Source organism: Anabrus simplex, chromosome 7, assembly GCF_040414725.1.
Source record: "Anabrus simplex isolate iqAnaSimp1 chromosome 7, ASM4041472v1, whole genome shotgun sequence".
NCBI classification, from domain to species: Eukaryota; Metazoa; Arthropoda; class Insecta; order Orthoptera; family Tettigoniidae; genus Anabrus; species Anabrus simplex.
Genome location: NC_090271.1, coordinates 158130874 through 158152108, shown reverse-complemented (window position 1 = coordinate 158152108; position 21235 = coordinate 158130874). Strand labels below are relative to the sequence as shown.

General features: G+C 40.3%; 1 protein-coding gene across 1 annotated transcript in view; it reads left to right on the top strand.

The window, feature by feature from the left end:
- The window catches only part of LOC136877393 (ABC transporter G family member 23), a 209231-nt gene that overhangs the window by 161749 nt on the left and 26247 nt on the right, over positions 1 to 21235 (top strand). The window contains exons 10-14 of the mRNA XM_067151397.2: positions 1971 to 2214; positions 3111 to 3288; positions 4955 to 5070; positions 8900 to 8970; positions 11786 to 11874. Of these exons, the coding sequence (XP_067007498.2) occupies positions 1971 to 2214; positions 3111 to 3288; positions 4955 to 5070; positions 8900 to 8970; positions 11786 to 11874 (698 nt within the window). The remainder of the gene's footprint in view (positions 1 to 1970; positions 2215 to 3110; positions 3289 to 4954; positions 5071 to 8899; positions 8971 to 11785; positions 11875 to 21235) is intronic.

Below are 21235 nucleotides of genomic sequence, written 5' to 3'. Positions count from 1 at the left end.
TCAAATCCACTATCTCCCGAAGTGGAATGTAGATATTACGCTTGGTGACTGACTTTCGACCGCTAAAATCATAACTAAGCGTCCAACTTGTGTTTTCATTCTTTTATTTAAATAATATGCAATATATTCCCGTAAATGTAATACGTTATTAACATTGCATTACTGAAAAGAGTCATATCGATTTTTCGCCCGAGACCCCTCCCCCACCTCAATTTCAACGACATTCCACGCAAAGAAAGAATTCCTCAATCCGTTTCATTTTAATACAACTGGGGAACAATTTTAAACTTATTTTCTGTTGATTTCAATTTTTGTTCTGATTTTTACTAAAACAGACAACACCGGGCGAGTTGGCCGTGCGCGTTGAGGCGCGCGGCTGTGAGCTTGCATCCGGGAGATTAGGTTCGAATCCCACTATCGGCAGCCCTGAAGATGGTTTTCCGTGGTTTCCCATTTTCACACCAGGCAAATGCTGGGGCTGTACCTTAATTAAGGCCACGGCCGCTTCCTTCCAACTCCTAGGTCTTTCCTATCCCATCGTCGCCATAAGACCTCTGTGTCGGAGCGACGTAAAGCCACTAGAAAAAAACCAGACATCTGATTTTGAATCTGCAATCAGTTTTCTTGTATCACGTCAGAAATTTTCTCTACCGCTTATCTCCTTGCGATAGGCACGCTGTTTTTGGGTCAGTCCCAATTGGCCTTTCAGTTTTTCTTCGTGAAGAATATGGAGACATAAAGAGATAACACACAGCTGGGTAATATGTGTTGACCTTAAAATGTTAGGTGTACTTCTTGGGCAGCAGCAAGGTTACACCTGTATGTAGGACAGCAGAGAACGTGAAGTGCACTGGGCGGACCAGGTGATCCAAACATTCTAGATTAGCCACTTGATAGAAAAAATATTACATTCCCACTTTTGCACTTGAAACTGGGGCTCATGAAGCAGTACGTGAAAGCTTCGAAAAGTGAAGAAGACTGTTTCAAGTACCTCCTTATTGCATTTCCTGGCCTAACATGTGAAAAATTAAAGGCCGGTGTGTTTGATGGTTCACAGATTCGACAGCTGAGCAGAGATCCACATTTCATTGGGACGATGACAGAACTGGAAAGAAATGCCTGGTTATCATTTAAGGCCATTGTCATGAACTTTCTTGGAAATGCACGAGCAGAGAAATCATCTACAAACCCTTGGACTCTTACGAAATGCTTAGATGCAACATGAGCATCAGGGTGCATTTTCTGCATAGCCATCTATATAGCCGCCCCGAAAATCTTAATGCCACCAGTGATGATCAAGGTGAACGATTCCACGAAGATTTGAAGGTCATGAAAGCACTATAGATGGGATCAACATATATGCTGGCTGACTACTGATGGAGAATTCAGAGGGTTTGTCCACAGATTTTGCCAGAAGTGGAATGAATTGGATAAGATTTTACATGCAGAAATAATATATCTTTTGTGTGAACAAAATTGGTGTTTGAATTGAACTTTATTCCTTAACTTTCCGTTCTATGTACCCTATACAATTTGAATTATTTTGGAGGGTACACAGCATCGTAATAACCTGACGTGATAGAAAAAACTGAGGTCATATTAAGATTCCCCACCCAAAAATGAGTAAAAAAGTAAGTCTCAGATCTAAGTCAACAAAAACTCTGTTCCCCAGTGTAATCCTTACACCGAAGGATATATCCCTCAACGTTGCAGCACTGAAAAACAATTCTATATATTTTAATTTAATCCCCCTCCTCTCCACTAAGAGAAAAAGAATCCAGATTATAGTGCCACCCCCACCCCCCACCCCCTACCTCCCACGTCCCAGTGCACGAAGTGTTCTTTCGTTAGTGGCAATATGCCAATGTTTGGCACTAGGTTATGTCTGTCTCCACAGGATCATTAGTTATTTACTGGGCCACTCAAAATATTATAAAAAATAGTGACCAATTCCCATCCGCTTGTTTCAGAGAGATTATCTTCGTTTTGGTGATCCCTTTCCTTCAGATAGCGCTCTTCTTCTTGGCTATAGGAGGCCATCCACAGGGATTGCGTCTTGCGGTTGTTAATCATGAACTCGGTAATTACTCTGACTGCGCTCAATTTCTGAAGTACGAAGACTCGGGTGTGGTGCTGTACGATGAAGAGGAGTGCCATCTGGCGGGCATGAGCTGCAAGTTCTTAGCCAGGATCAACGATTCTATCGCTGTTAAGGTATGTAAACTGAACAAACAAACTCTAAATAAATAAATATATATATATATATGGCTGTCCTAACTATTGCTCATCACTGCTATTAACTAGTTACATATTGAAATCACCCAACATTACAGAAACAAACGAACCTCAATGTAAGCAGCAATAATGGAAATTCCCTTATGTCACTATATTCTTCATAACACTTATGATGTAACCGTGTCCATTCTGTCATACGAAATAAATTACGGTATTCATAATCAAGTCACATTCCAAACTCACGGAGGAATTAACAAAAACACACATACTCTCTCCCTCGCTCACTTTAATTGTACATGTTTATTTAAGTCACTGGCAAGACAAGCACACCTGTAATAGATTGGGAGATGAATAGGAGCACACAACACAATGATAGCGGAATAGCAACAGAAGGAGGACCAGGAGTAGCATGAAAACACAAAAGTACAAGTGCAATCTCCATATCTTCATACAATCCCGTCATCACATAGTTCTCATCAGTTCCGGTTCCTCCATATACCTATCTTCTCTGCCTTCAATGACGACAGTCTTTCTATATATACCTATGACTTCTTTGTTCCTTTCCATTTAAAAAAACAGCATTGAACTGCTGGGTTACTTCTTTCCTTTGTGTGTTCCTGGTCGTTTACTACCTCTATTCACCTTTATATTTTGGCTCTTCGCCCTTCCAGCGTTTACTCAGCATTACTTTCTTCTCACACTTCCCCCATGAAGACTAAAGATCTGGCAATTTCTTTTGCATGATTGAATGTCGATGTCCGACTGGGATGTGGTCTAGCACAGAAATTGGACATATTGACGTCCTCCCCCAGCACTGAGACGGACTGCCCATGTCTACCAGCCACAACTATTGAACCTCACCTTGTGTCTCCTAGGACTACTATGAGGACGAGGAAGAGGCGCTGGCGGCGGTTCGCAGAGGTGAAGCGGTGGGAGCGCTTCTGTTTACTGCAAACTTCAGCGACTCTCTGGCAGAGCGGGGTCGACTGGGTCGAGACACTCCGTCACCCAGTGTGGATAGCAGTGAGGTTCACGTACATATGGATATGTCTGGTGAGTTCTCCAGTGCAGTACAGATATACGACGTTTAAACTTGTACGAGTAGTTTTATCTCATACTATGTCAAATTACATTTGTTTACGCTCTTCAAAATAATGTGGAAAGTACAACTTTACGATAATGTAGTTATTTACTCCACTAGACTTCCATCGACATAAAACATACTATCAGAAATCCATTCATCTCGTAAAAACTTTAACTTAGATTATTACCAGATGGCTACACTGCGTCAAGTGGGCGAGTCAATACACAAAACATACATCCACTTATCAGTACGGTCGATTACCCCCCCCCCCCCAACTTTGGGGAGAAAAATTAAATGTGTATTCCATTTTACCCAACTAAAACTAGGAATTACAGTATAACAAAGCAATTTATACAAACCCTGTTGTCTTATCGCTTAACCGAGCAAGTGACCATGCGGTTAGGATCGCGCAGCTGTGAGCTTGTATTCTGGAGAAAGTAGGTTCTAACCCCACTGTCGGCAGCCCTGAAGATGGTTTACCGTGCTTTCCCATTTTCACACCAGGAAAATGCTGCGACTGTACTTTAATTAAGGCCACGGCTGTTTCCTTCTCACTCCTAAGTCTTCCCTATCACATCGTCGCCATAAGACCTATCTGTGTCGGTGCGACGTAAAACAAATTGTAAAAAAATCTTATCACATAATACTTGCCTTTAATTTTTTAAATACACGCACAAATGTCATTCGACGCGGCTAACCGATTCGTACAGCACCATAGGAGACTTGCGCGATTACTATATGATGGCGCACTACATGAGTTTTGGATGCGGAGAAGTCCATGTGCTGCAGCATGATCGGTCACTCCACTAGTTGATACAGAAGTGTTCACATCGGATCCTGGCGACTACGTTAGTGTGGAAAGTCTTTCTTTCACTACCAATAGCTCAACTATCTTCCTTCCCCTACTTTCCCCTCCGAACTCGGGACTTCGTGCAGGTTTGTACCACCGCTCTTCTACAATGTGATGTGAGAAAGGAAAGAAGGGGTATATTTTTGCCAAGCCCACGGACAATTTTATATTATTCACCCACTTGCCGCGCGCATTCGTCACTCTGACAGTCTCAGTCAGTTAATGGGTCTGTGTTGTTCTGTCTAGTGTCTTACTTTCTTTGGGTGTAGTCAAATACCAAAAGGCTTTTTATTCTATAATAATACCGTACTTCTGCTTAATTTTAATGCATGCCTAATTGTTCCTTCGGTGAAAGCTTATTGTATAGTATTCAATCAAAACCTCAAAAAATTATTATTACCACAGTTAAGTTGGTAAACTGTCAACCTTTACTTTTCTGTCGAAATTCGCTCAGAGAGCATCAAAACTTTACTAGGCCTATCATGTTGCTATATTTTCATTTTTTGTCTACCCTCCCCCCCCCCTCCCAAATGTATCTCCCAGAACCCCAATATCTATACAAATACAAATCCTCCCTCCCCCACTTCTAATTCCCAATCGCTGCTACTGCCACTTATTCTTGAATGATATTCTTTCATGGATGGCGTCGAAAGAACGAGAGACATTTCTCATAATTTTAAACACCACCTTATATCCCCCAAATGTATTATTGCATTGTATAGGTTCTCCAGTTGTGTCTATTATGTGTCCATGTGGTATTACTCCAGCGCCATCACTTGTTTCAGACGAGCAAATCGGAATCGTAATGCAGGCGCTCTTTTACGAGGAGTTCAGGGTGATGGGAGAGGAGATCGCCGACAGCTGCAACAGGAGTGCGCGTGCTGTGCGTATCCCCATGCAGGCAAGTACTCCAACAATAACTTAGTCTGCACCATGAGAGAGTAGCAGACTGCTATGGTAGTGAATTTACCTTTAAACATAGCAGAAATGAAATGAAGAGACTTTCTGGCTATTATTCACCAAGAAATAAAATCCACTATCACTGGAGTTTACCGATTCTTAATCTTTGTGAACAGGTGAGAATACTCCAGCCTCAAGTCGTTAGCTATTGGAAATGGTATTCGGTGTGATGGCCAAATTTGCAATTCGCTCGTGAAGTGTCAAATTAAATTTGATGCAGAAACTTCTTACTTATTCTGCATTCCATTAAGCTTATGCTCGCTTACGGGGCCTACACTACGTTAATGGCAGTACAGACGTGCAGGCGATACTTTAGCAGGCCGTATGTCATGTACTCTGGTGTACTCAAACTGCTATAAAACTAGTATTTTTGATTTCTGAGAACTGTTGCTAACGAAAGAGAAAAGCAGTAACTTATTCTCATTTCTGTGAGAGACGTATAATCTTTCTAACCATGTATCTTTAGCTTGCATCATTGAACATGAGACCCAAAGGGGCGTTTTACTTTTGCTGAAGAGACTATTCTAAAGCTTCACTCACTGCCCACGTAACATAGATTATCAGAATTTGGCGTTGAGAATTATTCAATATTTTTTCTACCACAGAACAGTTTCAAACATACGTCATGCAAATGCTGCCTTTTTGATATTTTGACAGCTGATAAGAGGTTTAACACAGGGCTGATGTCATGTTAATTGAACACAAGTGTTAACAATTTATTAGTGTTAACAATTCACGAAGAGACGGTCATTTTGTTAAATTGTGTGTTAAGTCTACTTAACACCAGTGTTAACAGATAACATTCGTTGAAGAAACCGTGCATCAGCGATGTTACAGTCCGGCCCCGCGGTGTAGGGAGAACACGTCCGCCTGGCACCCGGCTGGGTCAGGGGTTTTTGATTGTAAATGATTAATATACGTGGCCTGGGGACTGGGTGTTTGTGTCGTCCTTAACGTTCCTTTCCTCACATTCAACACTCTACACTTCCGCAATTCCACTTACACGCACGTTCGTATCATATGGTGCGAGCAGGGGCAAAAAATCTCTATAGGTCGACGCCCCGAAAAAATAGCATTTTTTCTTTTCTTTAAATGTTTGAGACACTCTCCGCTTCAACTGGCTGAAAATGTCATTGACAGCAATTTCGACCTGAACAAACAATGGTCCCAGGAATGGCAAATATTCACATCTTCGGAACTTCGTGATTTACCTTACATTATAAAACTTGCTCGTGGTTTTGATTTACCTAGGAGAGCATGTTCAATGCTTACCGCATATAGAATGAACACGGAGTATGGTAAATAATAATAATAACAATAATAATAATGGTTTTGCGTTACTTTTACGGCTTTTGGATACGCCGAGGTGCCGAAATGTTGTCCCGTGGGAATTCTTTTATGTGTCAGTGCAACTATCGACGTATTTGAGCCCCTTCAAATACCACCGGATTGAACCAGAATCGAACTTGTCAGTTTTGTCTCAGAAAGCCAGAGCATTAACCGTCTGAACTACTGAGCCCGGTTCTTGGTGTATGTGGCAACCTCCTGTGCAAACAGAAGAACATTAATTTATTCTTCACAGTGTGCGCTGATAGGCAGACAGTTCAACACATTACCGTTGTTCTGGCAACATGCTAATTTAACGCTCTAAACTATGAATCAGAGTTACTGTGTAACACGGAACTTAAATGGCGATATGTATAGTAGCGCACTATTTGCAAGCGTCGAGTGTGTTCTCTCAGCGGCGCACGTGGTAAGGCTACGGTCATCTTAATGATGTGAAAACGTATCAATATTTCGAATCCTACCGTTGGAGATATTTTAACAGAATATAGCCTTACTGTACAGTCAGTACATGTTTACAGCATAGCGTGCCACATTCGAACGATTACATAATGTTTATGATATTTTTTACAACTTGCGTTACATCGTACAGACACAGATAGCTCTTATGGCAAAGATGAGATAGGAAAGGCCTAGGAGTGGGGAAGAATCAGTGGTGGCCTTAATTAAAGTACAGCCCCAGCATTTGCCTGGTGTGAAAATGGGAAATCACGGAAAACCATCGTTAGGGATGCCGACAGTGGGGCTCAAACCCACTATCTCCCGGTTGCAAGCACACAGCTGCACACGGCCAACTCTCCCGGTGTTTATCAATCCTGTCTCAACTCCACACCTATGAATTAAAAGTCGCAGCATAAAGCGTATTGTCCGCCTCTGTGGTGTAGTGGTTATTGCGATTATGTGCCACCCCTGGAGGGCCGAGTTCGATTTCCGGCTCTTGCACGAAATTTGAAATGTGGTACGAGGGCTGGAACGAGGTACACTCAGATTCGGGAGGTCAACTGAGTAGAGGGGGGTTCAATTCCCTCCTCGGCCATCCTAGACGTGGTTTCCCACTTCTCCTCCAGGAAAATGCCGGGATGGTACCTAACTGAAGACCACGCCCACTTCCTTCCATCTTCCTTGTCTATCCCTTCCAATCTTCCCATCCCCCCAGGAGGCACCTGTTCAGCATAGCAGGTGAGGCCGCCTGGGCGAGGTACTAGTCTTCCTTCCGAGTTGTATCCCCCGATCAAACATTTCACGCTCCGGGACACTGCCGTTGAGGTGGTAGAGGCTGAGTCCGAGGGGGAAACCTGCCCTGGAGGGTAAACAAATTAAACAATAAATAAAGCGTATTCATTCACTCACGTAGTAGAAACAAGACAACTCACTGCAGTCACAACGCCAGTATCACGAGCGACAAGACAACTCACTGCAGTCACAACGCCAGTATCACGAGCGACAAGACAACTCACTGCAGTCACAACGCCAGTATCACGAGCGACAAGACAACTCACTGCAGTCACAACGCCAGTATCACGAGCGACAAGACAACTCACTGCAGTCACGAGCGACAAGACAACTCACTGCAGTCACAACGCCAGTATCACGAGCGACAAGACAACTCACTGCAGTCACAACGCCAGTATCACGAGCGACAAGACAACTCACTGCAGTCACGAGCGACAAGACAACTCACTGCAGTCACAACGCCAGTATCACGAGCGACAAGACAACTCACTGCAGTCACGAGCGACAAGACAACTTACTGTCTTTGCAAGAACTGATTTAGCAGCCATACTGGGGCAAGCTTCTGCCGCCTTAGTTACGGCGAGAAGGAAGTTTTCAGTCTCTACGGCGTCTGTTCATGGTAGTAACGTACACTTCATGTGCTAACGTCAGTGTTCTTTGCAGCTGTCGTCGCGTTTTGCATTCGTTCGAGTTTCTGCCATTGAAGTACAATTGGCACTAGCGTATTGTCGTAGTTAAACCATAACATATAGTTACACCAATCCAGTATAGAAACAGGGGCCTATATTTTTAGGTTATCTATAAAGTATGGGTCATATAAAACTAAATTGTTGTTTCACACCAGGCAAATGCCGGGGCTGTATCTTAATTAAGGCCACAGCCGCTTCCTTCCACTTCCTAGGCCTTTCCTATCCCATCGTCGCCATAAGACCTAACTGTGTCGGTGCGACATAAAGCAAATAGCAAAAAAAACTAAATTGTAAGGGGTCGGTGGACCACTGTATGTATATCATTTATTTCTTTTCATCTTATTCTTTTTTCATACTTGTTAGCAATTTGTACATATTCTCTGTAGACTCTCATAAAATGACAATATCATTCTCAAACCTTAAGAGATTTCATTTCCTCTCCTAGAACTGTAATGCCAAAAGCCATTGTTTAAATTGCTATAAGAATTACTTGGTATGTTACAGTTCAAAGATCCAGTGTATGGCACGAAGTACCCCAAGTACGTCGACTATGTGGCACCCAGATACATCATCTCGTGAGTATGATGTTGTCATGAACCCACTTTACAAAAACTAGGCTATCTGTAATCATACCAATTGTTTTATATTATTATTGGCGAGTTCTTATATACTACACAAAGGCACTTCAAAAAATAAGGTGACAAGAGTCCGCATGGAGAGAATTTAGTTTACAGACAGATATAAGGATACCAATGGTGGCCGGTGGTATCTGAAGCTGGCTGTTGCACAGAAATTGGAATTGTCACATTTATATGAGAAGCTCAGTGAAACAAGAAATTCTATCAAATCTATCACCGTTACGTAATGAACTACATCCCTATTAAAACTGAAATAATTCCGGAAATTAAAACACAGGAAATAATACCTAATTATACAGTATAACTACAGTTATTTCTCACCTCACCTGACTTGAAAATGTGCCCTCATGTTTTTCATTGATGCAAAATGTTGGAAATATGAGTGGTCCGGTATGGCGTACCCTAGTGGCGTGGAACAGAAATGACCATTGCGTTAGGAGAGAAAGCAGGAATTAAGTTATCTCCGCAGAGTGGAGCAATCTAACGGGAACATTTGGTATTGTTTCTAGATACGGGGTTTGCTGGTCTCGTGCAACACCCAAGGACCGATATCGGCTAGCCGTGCTACCTGATGCTTAGGCTCGTCCTTGCAGAAACTCCATCGCGCCGCGCTGTCCGCTTGGGAGGTGCCGTACGAAAGCAAACCCCTGAGTTTGATTCGAAACCGGCAGCGTTTACAAAGCATTAGTAGAGCGATCGACAAAAGATGGTTGATGGTAACATATTTTAGAATAATATTAGGTGTATTAAACTATAAAAAAGAACAAAATATGACAAATGAAGTGTAAGAATGATTGGGAGTTGTACAACACTGCAACAATACCACCCACCAGCCCTGAAGGATACATAATAGTAGGGCACTGATATGGATTACCATTCAACATAGTCACATTTCTTGTCCACGCATTTGTTCTAACAGTACACCAAGGCTTCGATTCCGGCTTGAAAAAATGTGTGTTCAATCTGTGAAGCCACGTCATGACGACATGCAAAATAGTCGTATCGTCATGGAATCACTTACCATCCAGGTTCTTCCTTCAACGGTCTGAAGAGATGGAAATCACTCGGTGGCAGGTCGCAGCAATAGGGAGGATGGTCCAAATGGTCCAAATGGTTGATTTACTCACCAGAGGGGAGTGACAGTGAATGCTGCAGGCGTCGTGTTGCTGCAAAAGCAACGCCTGACCGCACGCAGCCAACAACACGCGTAAAATGTTACGGCGCTTCTGGTAGGAGGTACTGGACCATCCTCCCTGCAGCTCTGACCTAACACCCACTAATTTCCATTCCTTCGGACCGTTTAAGAATTATCTCTAAGGTAAGCGATTCAACGCCGATGAAGCCATACAGCATGCCATCAAGACGTGGCGTCAGACACTGGACACTGATTTTGATACATTAGTGAAACGGAGGAATGATTGTTTCGACTGAAAAGGTCACCGTGTTAAATAATAATGAGATGAGTATCAGTGCCTTACTACTGTGTATCCTTATATCAGGCAGGTCAAGGTTACGAGGAGCTGACTGACAACTCTGCGTGCAATTAAAAACAGCTGTTACGAGCGCTAGCCCCAAGACAGCGCGAGCCTGAAGGGGTGTACATTACACGATCATAACTTTGATACTCTGTGCAATACAGGTAAATACATAATTAAATGTGTTCGACAGGGCGTTTGCATAAAATGCGTCAAACAATATGCATTGTAATCACCGTGTACCAGAAAAATAAGTAATTATTTAAAGGCTGCCATAAGCAATGAAGTACAAAATCAAAGGCATTTCGTTTTTAGACGCATAACATGCTCAACTCTTCCAGGAACAATTATGAAGCGGAATAATGCCGAACACCATGGCGCTTCTATATCGCAACACGTAATGATTTTCATACATTTCAACAGAGAAAAATAAGCTTCGATAAAAGTAACATCATCTCCAGTAACCGTGTTGATACAAAAGTACATAAATACAAACACATTAACAAATTAATATGTCGATCATTATGCCACAGTCTATGTAGCTATGTTTCAACCATTACGTGAAGACCGAAACAGGCAATTGAAGCCTGTCATGGATAGGCGCGCACAGCCCTAAGTCAGCAGCGTGGGGAAGTACAAGGCGAATTGCGCCCGCGAGCATAGGTATTTCTAGAATGGGCACTGCGCTTACACCCGTACTTATATCTACCCCCAAAATAAAATTTATCTGCGCGAGCTCTTGTTACCATTTTTTGAAGCTACCTTACTATTTCATTAACACAGTATGAACTCGATTCTCTGTCTTACCCGCTGTTCGTCAATAGAATGGGGAGTAAGATCCTAAAGGGATGCACTGAATAATTATTATCATATCTGCACAATTTTTGTAGACTCGTAGGCTTCTGTAGATAAGTATTTCTAGCATCGCCAAAAGTAGGATTAGAGCATACTACAATTCTCAGTTTTCCTCATGAAGAGAAATACTAACCCCTTCAGCAACATCACCCCTCACCTCCGAGATTTCACTACGGGAACTCTTGTTAGACTATTCTGTACTGTGCATTCATAGAGTCGCGAAAGTTGAAAGAACCAGTCACAGCCACCCAGATGGCTGAGTATATCACTGTTTCTACACTATATCAACAGTGACAGAAAAAAGTACCTGCACAGCTGACGTGTCATTCGTCTATCGTTTCAGCTCAGGCCCCATTAGAACAGATAATCGAGGTTATACTGTATGAATTGTGACTGTGAACTTACATCACGTTCATTTCCAGAGTGGTCTACTTCCTGTCCACCACCCTCACCACCACGGTGCTCATAACTGATCGCACGGATGGTATCTGGGACAGGAACTATGTGGCAGGTAAGAACTACATTTGTAAGCAAACCTCGAGTTAAGGCAATTTAAAAAAATATTCGATTAAAGTCCAGCTCTTTGGCTGAATTGTCAGCGTAATATCTTCTAGCTAAGAGGGCTTCGGGTTCGATTCCTGGCCGAGCCTAGGAGTTTAACTGTGTAATGGTTACTTCCTCTGATTCGGGGCATTTACATTAGTCAGAACACATTCCTCTTCAATTACGTACAACGTAGCACACTATCAAAATAATAAATACGTCCCTCCTACAGTTGGCGTCAGAAAGGGCATCTGGCCGCACAACTGGACCAAATCCACGTTATGTACCTATTTCAAAAATTGGGGGGAAATCGAAGCTTTGATTAAGCTTTATTAAAATGCGCATTACATAAATTTTATACCTCGATTGTAATAAATATATGATCCCAATACCTCCCCACCTGGCCCAGGTTCGTTGCCCATTTCAGCTATGAATTGAATACTGGGTTGAAGAGACTGTAACGGGATCTATTCCGCTTCAGGTAACATAATTTAGTAAAAAGATCTGTTAAAATTCGACTCTCGGGTGTTCTAGAAGAGGATTGCCGTAATTTCTGTTCTTAATTTCAAGCAAATTTCGGGATGGTACAATCAAAAACAAAGAAAAGCTTACTCACCTCTCAACAGTACATAGGGATTTCTGGTCGTTTAAAAAGGACTCACCATCCGTCCTCTCGCTCCCATTTCTGCCTCATCGAGTGTACGTCCAAGGTGAGGAACGCACCATTAGCTTGGAATGAGGCCATATCCCTACTATTTCGTCTAAAACTGGCATATATTAAGAAAACTTCATATAAACGAAACTTGCATTTCGACAATGATCACTAATCTCTGATAATCACAACCAAATGGTTATATTTGTCTTCTATTTAATTAGACATCTATATCAGCGAAACGTTATCGCTATCATATGTTCATTCGTCAAGTAATAAAATTATGATATAATCGTCAATTAAAGTGCACGTTTTAAAATGTCCGTAGCAACATTATTTTTATTTTGTAATCTGGCAATAAATGTTTATTAAAAATAAACGCTCGTGGTTATTTCAGATCAATAAATCGCCATTGACCTGCATTTAAGTCAGAGTTCCTATCGGTTGCTTTCCTAGTCTTTTCTTAAATTATATCAAAGAAGTTGGAACTTTATCAAATATCTCCCTTGGGAGATTACTCCAATCCCTAATTCCTCTTCCTATAAAAGAATATTTTCTCCAATTTGTCCTCTTGAATTCCAACTTAATCGTCATATTATATTTCCTACTTTTAAAAACTCCAATCAAGCCTATTCGTCTACTAATGTCATTCCAAGTCATCTCTCCGCTGACAGCTCCGAACATTCAACTTAGTTGAGCTGTTCGTCTCCTTACCTCCAAGTCTTCCCCGTCGTAAGTTTGCAATATTTTCGATTTTTTCCTACAAGTTCTTTTACGTCGCACCGACACAGATAGGTCTTGTAGCGACGATTGGATAGGGAAGGGCTAGGAGTGGGAAGGAAGCGGCCGTGGCCTTAGTTAATGTACAGCCTCAGCATTTGTCTGGTGTGAAAATGGGAAACCACGGAAAACCATCTTCAGTGCTGCCGACAGTGGGGTCGAACCCACTATCTCCCGAATACTGGATACTGGCCGCACTTATGCGACTGCAGCTATCGAGCTCTGTCAATATTTTCGTAACACTGTTCTTTTGTCGGAAATCAACCAGAACAAAACATGCTGCTTTCCTCTGGATCTTATCCAGTTCTCGAATCAAGTCATCCTGGTGAGAACCATACTCTAATTGCTCACAACAAATCTTACCGTGAGGCGTACACGTATGGAAAATATAAACACTTCCATCGTTCCCATTCTACTAGCAGAGCGAGTGCCTAACTTTCAAAAGACGATCCCATCTGTATAGGTCGGGCTTGCTAAGCTGCAAACAGGACTGGCATGGTACCAGTGACATACTATGCTGTACGCACCGAAGTCTCGACAGCGAAAACAGAACGTATAAATGGAAGTTCACGTTGTATGTAAAACTAAAAAATAGTACATTCGTTCACATTTAAACAGATTTCACATAATGGGATGACGGGGAGACTGTAATAATAAACATCGTTATTGTATACATGATATTACTCTCAATATAGTTACGAATACGTATAAATAATAATAATACTCATCATCATTTTGTGGAAAGAGAGAACTTATGTTCAAGGATTAATTACTGAAATGATACCGATCATAAAACAATAATATAAATACCGTAATTGACTCAAATTCCAAAGAAAACTTATAAATGAAAGTTTAAGTTTTATGTACAATTCAAAAAAAATACGTTCGTTCACATTTAAATAGATTCAACATAATGGGATTACGGAAAACTGTGATGCATACACGATGTCCCTCACAATATAATTACGAATGCATATAAATGATATATAATTTTCATATTCTCATGATTTTTTTTTCTAGTTGCTTTACGTCGCATTGACACAGATGGGTCTTATGGCGACGATGGGACAGGAAAGGGCTAGGAGGGGTAAGGAAGCGGCCGTAGCCTTAATTAAGATACAGCCCCAGCATTTGCCTGGTGTGAAAATGGTAAACCACGGAAAACCACCTTCAGGGCTGCCGGCACTGGGGTTCGAACCCACTATCCTCCGAATACTGGATACTGGCCACACTTAAGTGACTGCAGCTATCGAGCTCGTTTTTCTCGTGAAAAGAGAGAACTTGTTTATAACGATATATTTTAATAACTGAAATTGTACTTATACAACAAATAACAATAATACATATTTTGTTTAACGCATATTCATAAGAAAATGTGTTTATATTTCGAAATGTTTCTCGTGATACTGTAAGAAATAGATGGCCGTCGGTAATAAGAAAGAAATTAAATTTTACTTTTACTCATGGTCAGGTAAATTTAGATGAATAACTATACCTTCTAAAAATGAATAAATAAGAAGCTAATAATACAAATAGGAAACTAATTCTTCCCTTAAACGTATTGTGATCTAACTCACTTTCTTTCAATTATTTGATCCACAGTTCTCTGAATATCTGTTTTTACAGTATTTTAAAGGAAATACAACACTGTTCTTTAAATTGCTAATGTTGTTTTCTTTGTGTAGATTCTTTAGCCCCTTCATAACAGAAAAGCTCTGTGCGCTGCGTTGAACGAGTTACGGGAGAACTGTCTATCAAGCCTGCCACGATATACTGTAAGATTCTGGGCACGGCTGTTGTCACTCAGCTTGCCAAGCCCGGTGTAGGTTGTGTCTGCATCAGTTAAATTTACACGATGTGAAGAATCGAATCATCATCTTAGTCCTCGAGGGAACCTACAGTAACAAATACAGGCTCTGGTCATTTTCTTCCAGTTGATTACCAATGCACACGCAGACTTCTCCGACAAATTGTTTCAGGCACTTAACACACGGGGCTGATGAAGGTATCCTCCCTTCCATGTGGCGGAAACAACAGTAGTGAACACATTAGATGTAGACCAAATAATACGAGGGTTACTATGGACAACTTAGGTCGCACACTCCTAACAAGCACCAGAGTTGAAATAAAACTCAAATAATCAGAATTACTGCACTAAGATATGAATAAATCATGACTTTTATCACAAGACTGTAACAGACAAGACACAAACGGAGAGATATGGGGATTTAAGCAGCTCTTTCAACCTATTTTAATATCCATATTGCTTATTTCATCGTGTTGCCACTTGTCTACATTTGACTTCATCCAGGCTTATATCAGTAGAGGGCTAGCGATAATACATTGCAAGGCAGACCCATTACATTTGCATCAATGACAAAAGTGTCAATATTAGTAAAGAAAATAACTGTACTTACAAGTTTGTCCATTCGTTGTATAATTGACGCTTGCATGCTCCTGGATACATTTCATATCGCTTCTGACGCCCGTCATCTACATTTATATCACTATTGTTCTCATTCTGAAAATAAAAAATAAAAGAAATGCTTGTAATTTTCGTCATAATAACAATTAAAATAAAATTGTTCAACTCACTTTAATTATATCTAATATATTTCATACACTGCATTCTAATGGTCTCGTTTCTGTCGTAATAAATCCACAGACTTGGCTATCCTATGCGTGCGTGCTCAATGTTTCATGTACTAGATTTCCAGATTTTTAAAAATATTTTTAAAATAATTTCCATTTTCCTCGTTAGTTTCAGTTCTATTCGAATAAGCATTAAACGTACACCTCCTCACATTGTCCTATACTTACAGCCATCACGCACCACACAAGGCATACAGTTCCACACAAGATTGATAGACTTTAAAGGACTAAGCACATTCAATGACCTTCCACATAAGACTGATGGTAGTCTGTGGACTGGTACACGAATGCAGTGCTCTCCGAATGAACAGTGTTACCACGCTCTGAAAGTTACTTTGCGCTTTTCTTATGTTAACACTTGCATTTACGGTATGTTAACCCTTATAAAACAATGATTGTCGCAAATTCATTCCATCGGAATATAGCAAGCAGAGAGAGCTAACGAATTTTCTATACATAAACAACACTTCATACAAAGTTATTTTCCACATTTTGACATGACAGTCTGTAAAATCATCCTACATACTGTACCCGCTCAAAGCCTGAGTCCCAACCAGCATTTATCTCAGGGAGTTTTACGGTCCGAATCTATCGCAACTCATAAACAATAAAAAAATATTTTGAGATATAAGATCTCAAACTAAATGTAAGGGCGCCATCCAATCAGTACTACAGGGTTGAACGGGACACTCTAATCTTTAACTTTAAGGCTCATCATAAAACACACAAATTATATATATTCAGATCAAAGGGAAATTATGAAGGCTCCGTCCTAGGAATGGGGACGGATATTTAAACGGTCACCACGGGTTTACTATTCTACAAGAACAAGAACCTGGAACTGTTTCCTTGCAAATGCTAAAGGAGCATTTTATTTAAGTAAACAAATGAAATTTTACACACAATCAAAATCTGTTGGCCCTTGATTTGCCGGTAATTTGACAAATTATTCCTGAAAAATGATTGCATAATATTTATCACTTTTGACCACCCTTCCATTTGGGTGGTAGAACCGTTGAAATCTGAAGGTATCAGATTTACCTTCGTTAACACCATGACCATATTTGATCATGGACCAATTACCTGTTGGTTAAGTAGGCGCGATCACATGGACCATGTTATCGCCTCCACTTTGATTTAGTTGAGACCAACCCAGGAAACTACAAACTCTCCCCGGGTTCCTAACCAAGATATGCTAATCGTTAGTTGAAGGAATACGACAAAGGGACTCTAACCTAATGGTCCAGATGTAGGGATTTGCCTTCATTTTACACATATTAACTTATTATTTACAACCAATTGACATTATTACGTTAATTCGCCAGCTGACTTCCCTAGTATCATCCATCATCATCATCCGAAATAATAAGAAAAATAAATAAATAGAAAAATATTTTATTAAATATTATTATTATTATTATTATTATTATTATTATTATTATTATTATTATTATGTTTTGTGGAGATCATGATTATCGTAACCCGTAATCATCCTCGGACTAATATTTCAATTTTTCGCGATTTTTATTTTCATCTGAAATAAATAAAAGTAGCTTCTTTGATTATTCTTCTTCTCCTTCAAATATTCTCATTATTATTATTATTATTATTATTATTATTATTATTATTACTTAAAAATCTCAAATTTTTCATTTCAACTCCCAACATCATTATTATGTCCAAAATATAAAAAAGTAAATTCTTCTTCTTCTTCTTCTTCAAAAAAGTAGTTTTTTTTATATTTATTATTATTAATTTAAAAAAAATTTCGCCTGTTACACGGTAGTCCACTCTTAATATGTTTAACGCATAACCCCTTTTACAATTTCGATTTATTTTGGCACTAATCAATCCAGATATGATTTACTTGGAATATTATTATTATTATTATTATTATTATTATTAATAGTATTATTATTCTTTCGAGAATCTTTATTTTTATTCCCCATCTTTATAATTTAGTCACATACGTTCTCTCCCAAACAGAAATCACCAAGATCCGAATTCACATCGGTCGGGACATAATAGTGTTCGAACCCGCAACCTTATTTTCGTACTGTCGTTAATTCATGGAGACCATATGCTCCTAAGACAATTCTCAAATCCCCTAACACCTCGCAGTTGGGCAAATACCTCCAATCTCTGCAAGTGTTAAATTATTCCTTCTGTTGTATGTCCGGCGCTCTCTTCTCGCTACGCCAGCCAGCTGCACGCGCGCCTGTGTATCATTCTGCTAGCTTCGACGCGCAGCCCTCAGTGCGCGTGCCTGACCATCGAGTGTACTATAAATAGGAGCTCCCTGCCTGCTTACTCGCCCACTTGCCCGGTGTCCAGCTCCAGAATACACCCTACGTCGAGCACGGAGGCTACTCCTCTTGAAAATGTGCTTCGACCAGGTGGACTGAATTTCTGGCAGTACGAGGTTTCACCTCTGGTCACCGCTCCCTTACCTGTTTCCGCTGCCTATGTCCCGTAATTCTTTTACAAGCCATTGTCATTCCCTAAGTTATGCAAGCTCCCTTAGTTTCGCTAGGTGGAATTTCTTCAATCAATTGAACTTGCTTTTTAGGAATTCAGGCACTTCAACAAACAAGGACTCTCATGAACATTTATGTTAGTGTGCCAGATAGTTCTCGACTATCAAAGTGTCAATTCACAAAGACTATCTTTTCAAGATAGAAGTGTATATAAGACTGCAAACCTGTACATATTGTATAAAGACAGACTTTTCTCAAGATTCAATATTCCTTTTTGCTTCAAAATAAATTTCAGTTGTTTGTGTAAATATCATAAAGTGAAGCAATAAAAGTTGTGTTCTGTAAACTTCAACCTTGGTTACAACACCTTCCTTTTCCATTTTGAAGTCCATTTATCCATTGGAACTCTTCAAAACATTTTCACAAATTAACCCTTGGTGTGTGGACTCTATTCTGCCACTCAATACACCGGTATATAAATACAACCTCTATGTGGGCCTTATGATCCATCTATTTCTTCATCAACATCAGTACAATTCACTTTCATTTCGGGCCGGATTTCTGTCCCACAAAACTCCAAATCTCAACTTTTGGCTCAAATCCCTCTGGATCTCAAACATAGCGTGACCATATTATAAAAGTGCCTATCTCGTTTCTACCAAATTTATTTATGATTATTATGGAGTCCAAAAACGTTAAATCAAATTTTGGTGTTAAAACCGGATTCACTGCACAAATTATAATTATTCACGGCACATGTGATCTCCACATTTAAATTACTTTAATTTGCAATCATTCTATCCAACTAGGCCCGTGCCTTTATTCTCAAAGATTATTATTAAACACGCCTTTACACATTACTAAATTTTAATGTACTACTTCGACACTTGTACAGATTATTATTATTTTTCCACTGGCGAACTTCGCGATATTTACAAACAAATCAATGGACTTCATTCCGTCCCACAACAATTTAAATCACTTGGCAATCCTACCTCTGGATTATCTTAACAACATGCCTTAATATCTATAAAAGTTCCGATAACGGAAAAACACTTTGGAAGCACTTCTAAATGAATATTAACATTATCTTTACGTGAAACGTGCACCATATCATATCAAACAACTCAAGCACTTGAATGAACAACTCAACCCTACTATACTCTATTTAATAATCAAAATTATGATGAGTGCTCGATCTAATGTACATATTAATTTGTCCCTTTGTCTATCTATCTTTGAATTTATACGAGCCGTAAACGGCTCGTTTCACAATCAAGTTACCATGATAAATTAATATGATTTCCTCCCCCTAACGATAGCAATCTACAAATATGTTAAAAGGTTACTCAACTCTGCCATTGTAGTCTGCTAAAAACCGGACGAGAAGCCATAGCCCCTCCGGTTTTTAGCAATGCATTCCACTGGTATTCATGCCAGCTTGAAGAATTAATCCTTGACCCTTCTCAACTTTACACATTTTGAATAAAAACAAATAAATTAACTGTTGCACTTTGGAATAATTTCCACCCTAAATTCTATTCACAAATTTTACACTCTCGGCCTTGTATCTAGCCCACTTAATGTAGATATACATTCTTCATTCCTTTCCCGGACACTAGGAACATGGGATACCTCGGGATTCCCTTTACAACGGCCCGTGCGCGCACTTGAATTTCCCGTCTCACGTTCGTGTAGCTGACCAGATATCAGTTTAGAATCGACTGTTTACTAGGTGACATAAACACTCGTGACCGTTCTCATGTAACGCACTTCCTAATCGGTTGGTAGAATCTCACACTCCGTAAGTTATGCTTTACTGAGTCCTGTCTATTTGAAACACTTCATACTAGTATACTGCTCAAGACTGTAATATGAGCTACATCACGTCATGAATCACTGTACTATGTAACAATATAATACTTCGAACCCTACTCCACGAGTAAGTACACACTCGCACCCCTGGCGTAATCACGGCTCGAACAAAATATCAGCAGTTGTCACGCACCCCGGGCGTGCTATCAGCTCGAACACACTGTCAAAAGTAGTTGCCAGTCCTTGTCCACGACATCATATTTATACTTGTATCCCCTCTCTTCCGAGTTCAACGGAGTTCATCTTCGGACGCGCAGTCCCGATATCTTCATACGACAGTTTGCGGTTTGGCCCGTGGCTTTAATATATGATCCAATGATGTAATTTTGTTCTCAAATGCTCTATACCAATTCTCAACTATTATCGTTCGCTGGTAATGGATATATTCGCGAATTTAGCTGCCGTATCCCGGCTCGGGGTTTCGCGCTCTTTTGTGGCTTCCTTTGCCTTCAGCCAATCAACGAATAGCGTCCATGAATTCTCAGAATTACACCATGCAATCTCCCGCAATTATTAACATTTTATAAGTTTTATGGTATAGTAAGGCTCCTAAATTCCACTTTATTCTGAATCGATACTTCACTTCCTTCTATCAGTTTAATCCACGGAGTTAGCCTCGCTAGTGCTTCTCACAATACGAAGTTGTCGCCTTGCTTTGGTCAAGTGAATTTTTCCATTGGTCCACCTAAACCACGTGACCGGGAAGGCTCATATTTTTTTCTTCCAGTGCCAACCCCGCGTTCAACTCCCGCTAGTTACATGGAGATACCCCTACGTCATTTCTCAGAAATTTGCACTCGGCTCTCTGCGCTGTTGCTACTACCAAGACTGCCCGGGGCTATGAAAACTTTGGCAACAAATTATCCTCTCTCTTTCCTCGTTGTCACAATTTC